The sequence below is a fragment of the Aotus nancymaae genome, unplaced genomic scaffold (assembly GCF_030222135.1).
Source record: "Aotus nancymaae isolate 86718 unplaced genomic scaffold, 86718_ANA_hifiasm-v0.15.2.pri h1tg000010l, whole genome shotgun sequence".
NCBI lineage: Eukaryota > Metazoa > Chordata > Mammalia > Primates > Aotidae > Aotus > Aotus nancymaae.
This window is the reverse complement of record NW_026988421.1, coordinates 31934698-31950910: the sequence shown is the minus strand read 5'-3', so window position 1 is coordinate 31950910 and position 16213 is coordinate 31934698. Positions and strand designations below refer to the sequence as shown.

The 16213-nt window shown below is 40.7% G+C and overlaps 1 protein-coding gene across 2 annotated transcripts in view; it reads right to left on the bottom strand.

Moving 5' to 3' along the window:
• HPSE2 (heparanase 2 (inactive)) overlaps window positions 1–16213 on the bottom strand; it is a 766947-nt gene that overhangs the window by 154440 nt on the left and 596294 nt on the right. For both annotated transcript variants that reach the window (XM_012439611.2, XM_012439610.3), the window contains one exon: window positions 5029–5135. In XM_012439611.2, the coding sequence (XP_012295034.1) occupies window positions 5029–5135 (107 nt within the window). The remainder of the gene's footprint in view (window positions 1–5028; window positions 5136–16213) is intronic.

Here is a 16213-nt window from a genome sequence, read left to right as displayed (position 1 = left end):
ACACACTGCTTTCTTACACTTACCTAAGTCTTTATACATGTTTTAACTTCTGCTTAGAATTCCCTTCTTCTCTTCCTTGAACCCACCCCTTTTTGTCTGGCAAATATCTTCTCATGTATGAATCTCCAAATCAAGTGTCATTTTCTTCTAAACTCTGCTGCCCCAGCCAACAGTAGTACCTTCCTCTGTACTTCCCCAGATCTCTTATTCATACCCTCAGAAAATCCACAGAATCACTTACTTCTTTACTTTTCCCTTGTCAGTTATGAGCTCATCAAGCATGGACACGATGTCTGAACTTGTACCCCAAACACCCATCACCATTTTTGGCACACTGTAGGTACTCAATACTCTGTTGACTTGAAATCTGTCTGGATAAAATTAGATTCTGGGAACTTTGAGAATCACCATTCAGCACACTGGGGAAAATTACGCATAGTTATAATTTCCCAAATCTGAAACCATATGGAGCTCCAAGCCCGTGACTTGTAGAATTAAGTTTTGTCCTTGCTGGAATAAAGAGCATTGCTAATTTTTATACTGTAAATAAATATTATTTCTATATTCAAATGTTTTTCACATTTACAATTATATTTTATTCTCATAAAAACTAACAAATATTTACTGACAATTAGAGTTACAAAAATAAAACAAAAAAGCAAAGCAAAACACAAAACAAAAGGTTTAAATCAAAAGGAAAATCTGACTGTAATATGGTAGAATTATTTTTGTTGTTGTTGTTCAAATTGGAACATTGTGACCTAGAGAATTGAAATTACTTTTGGAGCATGACATGGCTAAACAAGCTATTTGCCTTCATCATTTTTATTAATTTGGCAATCCTAGACATCAAGATACTAGCTTTTCCTTTAGCCACTGAGACATACTATGAAATACCTTATCAAAGGCTGTCCTGTGGTAGAACTATTACATGAATTGCGGGCTAATGCCTCTTAAGTAGTGTTCTTTCTACACTGAAATGGCACAAATACAATTGGGTCCATATCTAACAGTAGTTTAAAAGCAGATTGTCTTATTCAACTTTCCATACGTATGCTTGTTAAATGAAGGAAGAAACAAAACAACGAAGAAACACATAGTCACATATGTGAGTCCCTCCATCTACCAGCATCTTCATGTCAATATAGGGCTCTGTCTTGGTGTTTTTACATATGAAAATATCCCATTTGTTCACTGATTCATTATTTATTCAATAACATTAGTCAACGCTAAATGCTAGGCATTATTTTCAGAATTGAGAAGATAGACAAAAATTCTTGTGTGACCATGTAAGTCATTGGTAAAGTACTAGGTATATAAATGCCTGTGTATACACATTTAAAGGAATCATAGCAAATCTCTACTTTTGACCTCTACAGAGCCTAGCTTAGTGACCTGCATAGAGTATATACTCAACAAATAAATATCAATTCACAAACCTCATGTTTTCACTAGTGTATAGGAAGATATTTAAGAAATCCAAAAATGAGGGGGAAGAATATGGATCCTCCCTGCAAACCTACATCCCTATATTTACATGCAGAATCTGGAACATTCAAAAATAACTATAACCAGAACTACTGCTTTCCCATGGCCTTCAGAATAGAATGCTTAGTACTAAAGTTATCTTCATCTTCCTCCTATAATAAAAAGCCCCCTCAGAGAGGGAAAGAAATGGCCTTCCAAGGCTCCTTTCTAAGCTTAGCTAGAGAAAGTTGATAAAATGACTGGTATATCCCACCAAAGATGCTACCCTGCCATTATTTTCCACTCCACTAAAGGTGAATATCTACTATGTGCCAGACACTATTAGGTGCTTGAGACACAGCAACATGAAAAGAGTATTTGTGGTACACCAAAGAATCTCAAAGCCCTAGCTAGAAAACACTACTCTTGAACACTTGGTAGCAGAGAATTCTGATTTATGCATACATGCACGTGTATATGTCCTGGTGAAATCATAGTTATGTGATATATTAATATTTCAAAAAGACTGGAAAATGCCTTCTTTTTCATTTCTTGCTAGCCTCCTAGAGCTTCCTAGAATGCTTTACTGCCCCCACTGCCCGCCATAGGAAACAATTTATGCCCCTTGGAGAACTGGACTCAAAGGCTACATTGCTGGGTGCTGCCAGTGGAGTTGAGACCAAATGGGTGACAAAGAGGTAAGAGAGATCGGGAGCAGAATAAACAGTTTTCATTTGATCTGTGTCAGCCAAGCATTGGATAGCTGAATTACAATCGGAATCTAAACAACTATGTTGATCTGTATTCTCCAGAGTGACTGTAGGGATCTATGGCTATTTGGCTGATGCTCACGAAAAGGCAGTTCTCTGCTCTAACTTCCTCCATGAAGGTTGGTGGTATTTTTCATTTCTATCATTCCCTAAAGGGAAGAATGCTCACAAAACCACTCAGTACAACCAGCTGCTTGCTGGGCCCTGCAGCAGCATCCTGTGGTGACTGCTGAGTAAATGCCATTTCTCTGCTGATTCGAAGGGGGACCCTGCAGCACTGATGCCCTGGCTTCTCACTCTTTCAACAGGTCTCATATCAACCCAGTGGAGAGTGGGGGTGTACTTTCGTAGGTTTTCTTCAGGGAGAACAGAGTCTTGCTCTGTTTCTGAGGCTGGAATGCAGTCTTGGGTCACTGTAACCTCTGCTTCCCAGATTCAAGTGATTCTCCTGCCTCAGCCTCCTGAGTAGCTGTGACTATAGCTGCGTGCCACCGCGCCCAGCTAATACTTGTATTTTTAGTAGGGATGGGGTTTCACCATATTGGCCAGGCTGATCTCTAACTCCTGACCTCAAGTGATCCATCCACTTTGGCCTCCCAAAGTGCTGGGATTACAGGCGTGAGCCACATGCCTGGCTGGCAGTATACTTTTGAAAGAAGATACTTAGCAACACTATATCAAAGGCTGACTCACTCTGCTTTATGGATTTGAACCATGCTTGCTGACAGTGTCTGTGCTACACAAGGTTAGATGCTGAGGACATAGAAATGGAAGACCCAAGGTATCACCATGAATTACAATGACTAATTTTCTTCATCTGCATTTGCCAGAACTCTACCTGTAAAGGCATTCCACTTGACTGGCCTGATTTGTCCTTCATTCATGCATTAAAGAAGCTGCCTCTATAGAGGAGAACTGAAGCTGCATAATTAGGAACAATTGTAAGTAGCAAAACACACAGCTGAGGGCAAAGCTGCAGTTCTTAGGAGGACATTGCTCAGTCAAAAATCCAAGACCACAGGACTGTACTGGAGCAGGAACATGTCACTTAGTGGTCCTGAGGGGTTTGTCCCTGCCACATGACACTGGCAGGCTAATGAGAAGTCCTTATGCTTCTGGCTTAAGTCATTCTCCAGATGACTATAGTAACCTTCAAATTCATTTTCCCATTCCTTCCCAACTCTTGTGAATACTATTGCCAAAGCCAAAGTTTTAAAACACTGGTCAGATTCTCTCTCTCTTTCTCCTTCAGAATCTTCAGTGGCTTTCTGTGAATATAGAACAAGGCCTCACTTCCTCTACCAGGTTTTTAAGACCTTCTGTAATTTGGTGGCAAACTCTTTCCTTAGTCTCAGCCCTCACTGCATCCCTGCAGAAAACAAAGCTTTAGTCACATTAGTCATTCTCTGCTCTTCTGTGCCTTTGCTCATGATGTTTCTTGGGCCTAGAAGCTTCCTCTCTGCCATCACCATGACTCCCACCTATAGAAATTTGAGTAATCCTACTATGCTGCACTCAAATGCTACTTCCTCCATGAAGTCCTTCCTGATACTCCCAGTCACAGAAATTATTTACTCCTTTGCATGTCTGCCATTTTTCATTTGTAGACACACCATGTGAGGCAGAAAGGCAGGTGGTCCATTGCAATAATAAAGAAGCTGTACTCTGGAGCAAACTGCCTGGGTTCGGGTCCAAGCTGTACCACTAACTAAATGAATGATCTTGGATATGTTACTTCAACTCTTTCAGTTTTCTCATCTGTAAATGGGATAATAATAGCATCTATTTCACTAAATTGTCATTGTAAGCCCGGTCGCCTCACCGGGAGCTCGGACACACACACCCCCTCCCTCTCCAGTAGCTCGGACACGCCCACCCCCCTCACACAGCACCTAGCTCTCCCTTAAAGAACCCCGCCAAAATGCAAAAGAAGTCTTGTAAATCTACCCAATAGCATTCGAGTCTTAGATACCCAATAGCAGTCGAGTCTTGTAAATCTACCCAATAGCATTCAAACGTTGTCTACCTGCCAATAGCAAGCTTGCCTTGCCCACACCCTGCTCTCTGACAACCAATCTAACACCTCCACTCCCTATAAAACCCCACGTCTGAGAGGATTCCATGTGACTTCTCCGGCCCCTCCTGTCGGACCGCAGAGCCTCGCCCGGGAGCTGAATAAATTCTCATTGGATCTTCTTGTGCTGGTCTCAGTTTCTTCTTTTTAAACTCGGCAAGAACCCAATAACCCTTACAAGTCATAAAATCAGTAGCATCTATTTCATTGGTTGTTAAATTATGAAATATAAATAAAGACTTCATACAGTGCTTGGTACATGGTAAGCACCATATCACTAAAAGTATGATTATGGCACTTATCTCCTACAGTTTTGCAGTTATCTCCTATCCAGGTTCCTCCAATCATATTTTTTCTGGAGGGAAAAAACCATGCTGTATTGTTACCTATCTTCCAAGACTATAATGAAAATTGGATTAGAAAATGTATGTTGTTTCGAACTTTTGACATTCAATAAAGCTCTTACTACTTTAATTATTACTGTTATTACTATTACTTACTATAATCTTTGCTCTGATGCCTGTGCCTGATATTTTAATATCTAGAGAAGGCATTGATCACCGTTGAATGGTTTAAGACATACACAAATGAATGAAATGAACTTTCACTGGGAAACACACCTCACCCCTTCGATGCGCAGAATAATCAGCAATATCTGAGATTCACTGTCCTTCCCTCCTGAAAGCCCCCAGGGGTGAAATTCCAAGTGTTACTCACAAGAATCCTGCAGCATAGGAATCTGATAGATTGTTTGTGCCTCCAGCTGAGGTGGTCACCACACCTTCAAGCCAAATCTTCTTTCCTGGAGTGTATGTATTAACCACCTGTTTACACAACAGAAGCAGAAGGGGATAGTGAGATTTTAAAAGCATTCCAACATGAGAAAAAAACACACATTCCCTTAAGGAAGTTGATCTGATTTCCTGCTTTCAGGGGGTCATGATTTGTGCTTTTTTATGATGATGCACCCAGTTCAATGTGTTGATATTCACAAACCAAAACACATTAATATTGACCTGTGTCCACCAAAGAAATGATCATTTTTCCCTAAGTAAACCCAAGTGACAATTGACAGAACAAGTCATACGCTAGGATGTAAACTGACTGCGGTACCTTCCACTAGTGGTTCCATATTAACAAGTATTGAGAAGCAATTATTTTCAGTCTCTCTTATAGCACATCTACGACACATGCACTACCTAAAAGCCACGAATACATCACAAGCATCAAAAGTCACAAATCACAAGAAGGTAGAGGAGCAGTGTTTGTGGGAGAGGTGTTTTATAATTACTAGGGCAGGTATATTGTAATCACGTTTTGAAAATAACTGCAGTAAGGGTAAAAAGAAAAGTCACTGACCCACAAATGATACATCCCACACAGGGAATAACTGCATGCCTTCTAAGCAGAAGCAAAACTTCTTATTGAAAGGTAGTGTGCTAAAGATTTGAAACGGCCTAGTCTCTGACCCACAAGGCGAAGACTGACCAAACTATTCAGATCAGGGTGCAGATGCACAGGATTGCAATCTGGTGGCACTTAGGGGTAAGACTGTATGCTGGGTAGCCCCTGAAAGCAGAGCCTGAGTCAAAGACTTGTCTACAGATAGTTCACTTGAGAAATAATACCAAGGAGCAGGAATGAGAAACTAGGGGACTGAAATAGGGAAGAAGGGAAAACTTAGACAAGGATGCATTTTCAAACTGACAACCAATGCTGGCAACTACTCAGTCTTAAGATCCTTACAGACTGTGTACCAGAACCATCCCCCAGGGGGATACAAGGGGAAGCATGAGGAGCCTTGGGACCATTACCCCCTTGCTCCCCTATCCCTATTGTAAGGCTGGCTGCCTCACTAAAGAGCCAAATGGACACACTTATCTCTCTGTGCTGGCTCCCCACACCTGCTCCTATCTGGTTTCTCCATGCAGGCTCCACACGCCCACTCCTGCATTCCTCACTCAACCCTTTCAAAATTTAAAAAGCCCGCGGAAAATTTGTCCAATGGCAGTTTAACATTAACCTCCCCAGCCAGTCAGCCTACCAATAAAATTGTCTGCTCTTTGTTTCCCTAACAATCAATCAAATCTCCTTACCAATGAAATTGTCTGCTCTTTGTTTCCCAATGACCAATCAACTACCTCCACTTCTTATAAAACCCCATGCCCTGAGAAGCCCATTGCGACTTCTCTGGCCCCTTCCTGGACCACAGAACCTCGCCTGGGAGCTGAATAAATTGGATTCTCATTTTTTCTCGCTGGCCTCAGTTTCCTCATTTTAACTCGGCAATATACCTTACACCTATTTCACATACAGGACTGATTTCTGAGCAGATTCCCTGAGTGTTCCTCATCTCTGTCTCAGAGAAGTCCCAGAGTAGGAAATGAGAAGTGAGGCACTACCTAGTACACTGGCACCTAGCAATATGCTGATTGCAAAAACTATCTTAGAGATCAGAAAAAATAAAGGCATACAATGAAAACCTATCACAATATGAAAGATCTAGATAAAAGCAACATATGTTTATTTGCTGCAGCCTGCATGCTAACCCAGCCCTGATCTCTACAATGATGGCTAGAGTAGAGGTGGGACTGGGAGGATGCCAGCTATGCGCTAAAGAGGCTGGATAAAGAAAATAGTGTATTTAGGTCCTATGCCTCCCCACCACCAACTACTCTCCTAGACATACACACCAAAACAATTCTTCCTCTCTAAAGAGGTAAGGATGAGAAATCTCTCTCTGTCACTGTAGCAGATGTCCATTGCTAGAGGAATGGAAAAATAAAATGTAGATATATACTATACAATATTATGCAGCAGTTAAAACAATAAAATCAATGTAAATCCAGCAACATAAATAGGCTTTAAATGTTTAGTGATAAATTAAAAAAAGCAAACCACCAAATGAGATTTATGACACAATATTACAAATAAAATTGCTCATTGACACCCAGTAACACTAAATACCCTGTAATGACACATGCCTCTTAAGAACATATATCAAACACATAGGAAGGCATGTATAAGAGAGAGGTAAAAATTAAAATGAAAACAAGACCTTTCATGAACTGATAAAAATAGTTTTCTGTTAGTTTAGGAGTATTGTGTTAATTTAATTCTCTGTACTTGAGGGCCCTCGAAAAGAAAAAAATATATGCGGCCAAATCCATGGTACCTAGACATCAACAATCAATCATAGACATCAACAATCAATCATATTCCTCTTTTCATTTCTAGCGAGGTACAACTTCCTGCTCTCTCTCCCCACATTTGCTAGAGAATTTGCATTATTTGGAATGTATTTTGGGTTGGTAAAGTCATTGACCTTTTTCAGAAATGAAGTGGTATAAGAAAATTACACAAATTTAAGATTAAAGTTAGCATTATACGGTGGTGGTCAAATAACATGTTGGTAAATATTACATAAAAATTTACTCTTGGAGACGATCCAAGATGGCCGCTTAGGAGGAAGTCAGGATTGCAGCTCCGAGAGAAGGCGCAGAGGGTGAGTGGACGCCGCATTTCCAGACAGATTTTTACTGCCCACAGACCAGGAGATTCACAGGAGGAGAAGCCCCACGGGTTGCCAGCGCTGCTGGTTTGAGTAGCGTGGCCGCTCAGCCTACGCCCTGGGGCGGGGGGCAGTGACTTCTTATGCAGAGCGAGAGAGACAGAGTTCTCTCTGAGCCAGCAAGGGGAGCTGAAGCAGGGAGTCAAGCCAGGAGACCCCCGGGCAAAGGAGCGCCATGAATCTCAGAGCCACTGCTTCGGCTGACACAGCGGCACACAGGGCAGCGGATTTTAACTGCCCACAGACCAGGAGATTCACAGGCGGAGGAGCTCCATGGGTTCCCAGCGCCGCTGGTTGGACCAGAGCAGCCGCTCGGCCTGCACCGGGGGCAGGGAGCAGCAGCTCCTTGAGCAAAGTGAACGAGACTGTGTCCCCTCTGGGCCAGCAAGGGGAGCTGAGGCAAGGAGGCAAGCCAAGAGATTCCCAAGCAAAGAGGGCGTCACTGGAAACACGGCTGAACTCGGGAAGGTCCAGCACTGTGGGGGAGGGGTGTCCTCCATCGGGATACACCCTGCAGTTTCCAGGGCAATTTGTCATAACCAAGAAAACCCGCCACTACAGAGACTCCGTCACTACAGGGGCGGGCCAGCATAGCGGAAGCAGTTCTAACTACACCCATATAAACAGGACTGCAGGGAAGCTCACACGGAAGCTGGGCGGAGCCCAAAACAGCTCAGCGAAGCCTCTGCAGGCTGAGTGTGACTAGACTGCCACCTTGTGGGCAGGGAAAACGGTAGCAACACAGCTGAAAAGCATAAAGCCCTAACTCCCTGGGCCAGAACACCTGGGGGGAAGAAAAGGGGGTTTATGAGTTCAGCTACTGCAGACTTAAAATTACCAAAATCAGAAAGACAGCAACTACAAAGTCAATAGGCGGATAAATCCACAAAGATGGGAAGAAACCAGCGCAAAAGGATGAAAACACCCAAAACCAGAACACCTCTCCTCCTACAAGGGAGCACAACTCCTCACCAGCAAGGGAACAAGATTGGACGGAGAATGAGTGTGATGAAATGACAGAATCAGCTTTCAGAAAATGGATAATAAGAAACTTCCGTGAGCTAAAAGAACATGTTCTAACCCAATGCAAAGAAACTAAGAACCTTGAAAAAAGACTTGATGAAATGCTAACGAGAATGGACAACTTAGAGAGGAATATGAGTGAATTGATGGAGCTGAAAAACACAACACGAGAACTTCGCGAAGCATGCACAAGTTTCAACAGCCGAATTGACCAAGCAGAAGAAAGGATATCAGAAGTCGAAGATCAACTCAATGAAATAAAACGAGAAGGGAAGATTAGAGAAAATAAGGTAAAAAGGAATGAACAGAGTCAACAAGAAATATGGGACTATGTGAAAAGACCTAATCTACGTTTGATAGGTGTACCTGAATGTGACGAAGAGAATGCATCCAAGCTGGAAAATACTCTTCAGGATATTATCCAGGAAAACTTCCCCAACCTAGCAAGGCAGGCCAATATTCAAGTCCAGGAAATACAGAGAACACCACAAAGATATTCCTCTAGAAGAGCGACCCCAAGGCACATAATCGTCAGATTCACCAGGGTTGAAATGAAGGAGAAAATACTAAGGCAGCCAGAGAGGAAGGTCGGGTTACCCACAAAGGGAAACCCATCAGACTCACAGCAGATCTCTCAGCAGAAACCCTACAGGCCAGAAGAGAGTGGGGGCCAATATTCAACATCCTTAAAGAAAGGAACTTTCAACCCAGAATTTCATATCCAGCCAAACTAAGCTTCATAAGTGAAGGAAAAATAAAATCCTTTGTGAACAAGCAAGTACTCACAGATTTCATCAGTCAAATTGTCTCTATTTGCAGATGACATGATTGTATATCTAGAAGACCCTATCACCTCAGCCTAAAATCTCCTGAAACTGATAAGCAACTTCAGCAAAGTCTCAGGATACAAAATCAATGTGCAAAATTCACAAGCATTACTATACACCAATAACAGACTTAAAGAGAGCCAAATCAAGAACGAACTGCCATTCACAATTGCTACAAAGAGAATAAAATACCTAGGAATACAACTAACAAGGAACATAAAGGACCTCTTCAAGGAGAACTACAAATCACTGCTCAAAGAAATAAGAGAGGACACAAATAGATGGAGAAACATTCCATGTTCATGGTTAGGAAGAATCAATATCGTGATAATGGCCATACTGCTCAAAGTAATTTACAGATTCAATGCTATCCCCATCAAGCTACTAATGACCTTCCTCACAGAACTGGAAAAAAACACCTTAAACTTCATATGGAACCAAAAGAGAGCCCACATAGCCAAGTCAATTCTAAGCAAAAAGAACAAAGCGGGAGGCATCACACTACCGGACATCAAACTCTACTACAAGGCTACAGTAATCAAAACAGCATGGTACTGGTACCAAAACAGAGATATAGACCAATGGAACAGAACAGAGGCGTCGGAGGCGACACAACATATCTACAACCACCCGATCTTTGACAAACCTGAAAAAAACAAGCAATGGGGAAAGGATTCCCTGTTCAATAAGTGGTGTTGGGAAAACTGGCTAGCCATATGCAGAAAGCAGAAACTGGACCCCTTCCTGACACCTTACACTAAAATTGACTCCAGATGGATTAAAGACTTAAACATAAGACATAACACCATAAAAACACTAGAAGGAAACCTAGGCAAAACCATTCAGGACATCGGCATAGGCAAGGACTTTATGACCAAAACACCAAAAGCATTGGCAACAAAAGCCAAAATAGACAAATGGGACCTAATCAAACTCCACAGCTTCTGCACGGCAAAAGAAACAGTCAATAGAGTGAATCGGCAACCAACAGAATGGGAAAAAATTTTTGCAGCCTACCCGTCTGACAAAGGGCTGATATCCAGAATTTACAATGAGCTAAAAAAGATTTACAAGAAAAAAACAAACAAGCCCATTCAAAAATGGGCGAAGGATATGAACAGATACTTTACAAAAGAAGACATACATGAGGCCAACAAACATATGAAAAAATGCTCATCATCACTGGTCATTAGAGAAATGCAAATCAAAACTACATTGAGATACCATCTCACGCCAGTTAGAATGGCGATCATTAAAAAATCTGGAGAAAACAGATGCTGGACAGGATGTGGAGAAATAGGAACACTTTTACACTGTTGGTGGGAGTGTAAATTAGTTCAACCACTGTGGAACACAGTGTGGCGATTCCTCAAGGACCTAGAAATAGAAATTCCATTTGACCCAGCAATCCCATTACTGGGCATATATCCAAAGGATTATAAATCGTTCTACTATAAGGACACATGCACACGAATGTTCATTGCAGCACAGTTTACAATAGCAAAGACCTGGAACCAGCCCAAATGCCCATCGATGATAGACTGGACAGGAAAAATGTGGCACATATACACCATGGAATATTATGCAGCCATTAAAAACGAGGAGTTCACGTCCTTTGTAGGGACATGGATGAACCTGGAAAACATCATTCTCAGCAAACTGACACAAGAACAGAAAATCAAACACCACATGTTCTCACTCATAGGTGGGTGTTGAACAAGGAGAACACATGGACACAGGGAGGGGAGCACTATACACGGGGGTCTGTTGTGGGGGAGGGGGGACAGCGGGGGTGTTGAGAGTTGGGGAGGGATAGCATGGGGAGAAATGCCAGATATAGGTGAAGGGGAGGGAGGCAGCAAATCATACTGCCACGTATGCACCTATGCAACAACCTTGCATGTTTTTCACATGTACCCCAAAACCTAAAATGCAATAAAAAAAAAAAATTTACTCTTATATACAAAAAAGAAGCGTCATTTGAGGACATCACAAGGTAGTCCTCTCATCCCTTTCAACACTGTGCAGTGTACCCAACTCAAGGGAAGCAGGGAACTGTTAGACTAAGAAAGTTAAGAAAAATGCTTTAAATAATCAAAAGACGCATCCAGCTAGCCAGATTAAAGGACTACATCTATGATTTCTCTTAAAATATAGTGCTAAAAACATCTGTGTACATGATAAACTATCTACTTCCTTTATGAGTAACCAGAGCAGAGTAATATATTTATGTTTCTCTTTTTTTGTCTTTGGATTGCAGGATATTTAATGTTTAATTTTGTGCTCAAAGACATATTAAAGGCAGTCAGAGAAAGCAGCTTTGGTTAAACAAAACAAAAAGGGAAATACTATAACATGAATGAACCTTGAAAACATTAAGCTAAGTGAAAGAAGCCAGACACAAAAGGCCATATATTATATGATTCTATTTATATGAAATGTTCAGAATAGGCAAATTCATAGAGACAATAAGTAGACTAACGGTTTCCTATGGTTGAAGAAGAGGAAGTTTAACATGGGGGAGCTGGAAGGAGAGTGATTACTAATGGGTATGAGGTTTCTTTTGGAGTGATGAACGTGTTCTAAAATTAGATTGTGGAGATGATTTCAGAATTCTGCAAATATATTAAAAACCACTGAATTTCATACTTTCAAAGGTGAATTTTCTGCTATTTGAATTATATCTCAGTAAATAAATATGTGTAAAAGAACACTGGTCTAAGTAGGCAAATAACCATAATGTGGAAAGAAGAATGTACCCTGGAAATTCTGGGTTACACTACATGCTAGCTGTGGTACTTGTAGCAGTAATTATCTCGGACTTCAGTTTCTCCATCCACATTTAAAGTCATGAATTTATAGTAGATAAACTCTAAGTTCCTTCTAAATATAAATGTTAAAATGTGTCAGTATTTTATAATGCTAATGTAGATTCCTTTGGCTATCACCCAAAGGTCAAGAGTATCTTTGATTATGAAAGTTAAAATTACATAAACAACAATATGGGAAATGCAAAAAAAAAGGTCAAATACAGCTGAGAGCTGGTCATCTCAGAAACAAAGATCTGGGCGGGAGAAAAACACTGAGAAAGGTAGAAAAATCCACAGGGGTAAATGAAATTGCCTAGGGAGAATATATAAACACGAGGCTAGAAAGGGCTAAGGATTTCCATCTGAAAACATTAATGCATTATCAAGTGCATTATTTATTCAACAAGTATTTATTGAGCACCTACTATATGTCAAGCAGAGTTCTAGGGGCGAGTCTACATCAATGAAACGGAACAAGTCTCTGCTCTTGTTGGCTTACATTTTAGTCAAGGGAAGGAGAATAATAATAAACAAGTTAACAAATAAAAGAAATTTAGATCATAATAAGGGATGGAAGAAAACAAAACAGCATAACATGCTAGAGAGCAATTTGAAAGGAGGGGAGGGTCAGTACTTTATAGTGGTCAGAGAAGGCTCATGTGGAAGGTGGTATCTGAGCTGAGAACTGAGTGAAGGAACCAGCCCCTTAATGGATCTAGAAGAACAGCGCAGTAAAAGGACCTCAGGTGGAAACAGGTCTGCCGTTTTCAGAACCAAAAGAAGACCATCTGGACTGTAGTAAGTAACAGAGTGAAAGATTTAAAAATGAGATCAGAAAAGAAAGGAATATTTTAATTCTGAGTGTGATGGAAAGCTATTGGAGGGATTTAACCAAGAAAGTGATCTGATCTGACTTAATGTAAAGACCCCTGCAGCTGCTATGAGATCATATATATATATATATACACACATACACACACACACACACACACATAGAAACTGTATCATGATACAGTTATCTGTATATCATTTAAATTATAAAATGATAAAACTATAAAATGATATACAAATTAAAGTTTAATTAATTCTTTTTCTTCTTTTTTTTTTTTTTTTTTTGAGATGGAGTCTCACTCTGTTGCCAGGCTGGAGTGCAGTGGTGCAATCTCAATTCACTGCAACCTCCACCTCCCAGGTTCAAGTGATTCTCCTGCCTTGGTCTCTCGAGTAACTGGGATTACAGGCACTCGACACCACGCCCAACTAATTTTTTTAATTTTAATTTTAATTTTTAGTAGAGATGGGGTTTCACCATGTTGGCCAGGATGGTTTCAATACCCTGACCTCGTGATCCACCCATCTCAGCCTCCCAAAGTGTTGGGATTACAGGCGTGAGCCATCACACCCAGCCAGTTTTATTATTTCTATAACCACTTTGAGCTTCAGTTTCCTCACATGTAAGTTGAAATAATACCTGATAGGATTGTGTTAAGGATCTTTTCTTTGTCAAAGGCCAAAGACACATACACTAGGCCAATCACAGGAAGATCCTGAGAGCTAGTGAAAAGGGGTACAGACCTAGCAGATACACATTTATGTGGGTCCTTCTATGGTGCTGTATAAATTCAGAAAAACTACTGCCAAATATTCTTACAGTTTGGTGATAGGATTCTGAACTACCATTTCTGATCCAAGTAAGAAATCCAGGAAATTTCCTAGAAATCTTGAACCATTAGCTCCTTGAAGGCAGGGAATACTGTCTTATTCACTTTTATATTTAATTCTTAGCAGAATGCCTGGCACAGAGTAAGTGCTTCACAGGAGATTGTGTGCAACACAAAGAAGTTAATGCAATTCCATACCTGCCCTTGCACAGCTCACAGTAAACTGCCACTCCTTAAGGAAGTTATATGACCTGATAAAGGGTGACTAAACTGATCAAAGAATTGGAGGGAAAATGCTGATTGCAAAAACAACCTTAGAGATCAGGAAAAATAAAGGCATACAATGAAAATCTATCACAACATGAAAGATCTAGGTAAGAGCAACTTAGGTTTACTAGCCAAATCTCAGGATATCAGGCCTGGGGTCTTCTCCTTGACCTCAGAGGGAAAAGGAAAATTCTGCTTTGTTTAGCAGATGATTTATGTATGGAATCCAATAACCTCAGAAGTGTTAAAGGTCAATTACCATACAAGATAATTTGGATACCAGAAGGATTTTATGTGTTATCAAGCTCTTTATAATATTCTGATATTAAGAAAGGAAACAATCATGTATTTTCACTTTTATCCCTTGAGGACGTTTGCTATTAACTATAAGTCCTCACTTAAACTCATCAATAGGTCCTTGGAAATGGCAACTTCATGCAATAATATAACCAATTTTACTGTAGGCTATGTGATACTAATAAGAATTAAGTTCTTGGCCGGGTGCAGTAGCTCATGCCTGTAATTACAGCACTTTGAGAGGCCGAGGTGGAGAGATCACGAGGTCAAAGATCAAGATCATCCTGGCCAACATGGTGAGACCCCATTTCTACTAAAATACAAAAAATTAGCCTGGCATGGTGGCGTGTGCCTGTAGTGCCAGCTACTCAAGAGGCTGAGGCAGGGGAATCACTTGAACCCGGGAGGCAGAGGTTGCAGTGACCCAAGATCGTGCCACTGCACCCCAGTCTGGCGACAGAGTAAGACTCAGTCTCAAAAAAAAAAAAAAAAGAAAGAGAATTAAGTTCCTATGACATATTTCTGGTCACAAAAAATCACCAAATTCCCAAAACTTTTAATACTAATCATTAAAATAAGTGTTATCTATATATACATTTAAGAAAGATAAATAAAAACAAGTAAGAAAATTATTTATCCAACTTTCGGTGTATCAGTGAGTGGCCGCAGTCATGGAGGTGGGAGGGTTAAATCAAGGAATCTGTTTGCAAAGCAAAAGGGAGTACCTCCTACCACCAGGAAGTTCAAAACAATAAAAAACATGACAGACTTGCTGTGTGCTTTAGTGCCACATGGTTTATTGTGCATTTGTATTATTGCAGACTTTACAAATTTTTATTTTACAATAAGTTTTATTCATTCATTTATTTTCCAACCTGCTTACACCAGTTCAGGGTTGAGAGTAGCCAGAGCCTATCTTGGAGGCTCAAGGTACAAGATGAGAACCAGCCATGGACAGGTCACCATTCCACTGCAGGGCCACTCATACCCACACCCATACTGACTTGGCCTGGGACATTTAGACACCCAAGAAACCTAATATAACCTATATATTTGCAGGAGTATCCAGAGAAAACCCACATAGACAGTGGCCCCAGCTGGGAATTGATTTTTCTTCCATCAATATTATAATAAAATGATGTTGAATGAAGTGAAATTATTCAAAAACCTACTGTACTTAGTTGGATGGTGGCATGCCCAACTCAAAGGGGTGATTTGTATGAGATGATTATTTTTCAAAAGGAGTTCAAAGTCTAGCTCCTTTAAGTGAGAACTTGATTCCAGAACACAGTTGGATTTATAAAATACTTGTCTGCAGGACCCTTCAAGGACATAGACTCCGTGTAAATAAAAGTTATGCCTGTAGCCCTACTACTTGGGAGGCCAAGGTGGGAGGATCACTTGAGGCCAGGAGTTTGAGACCAGTCTGGGCAACATAGCTAAATC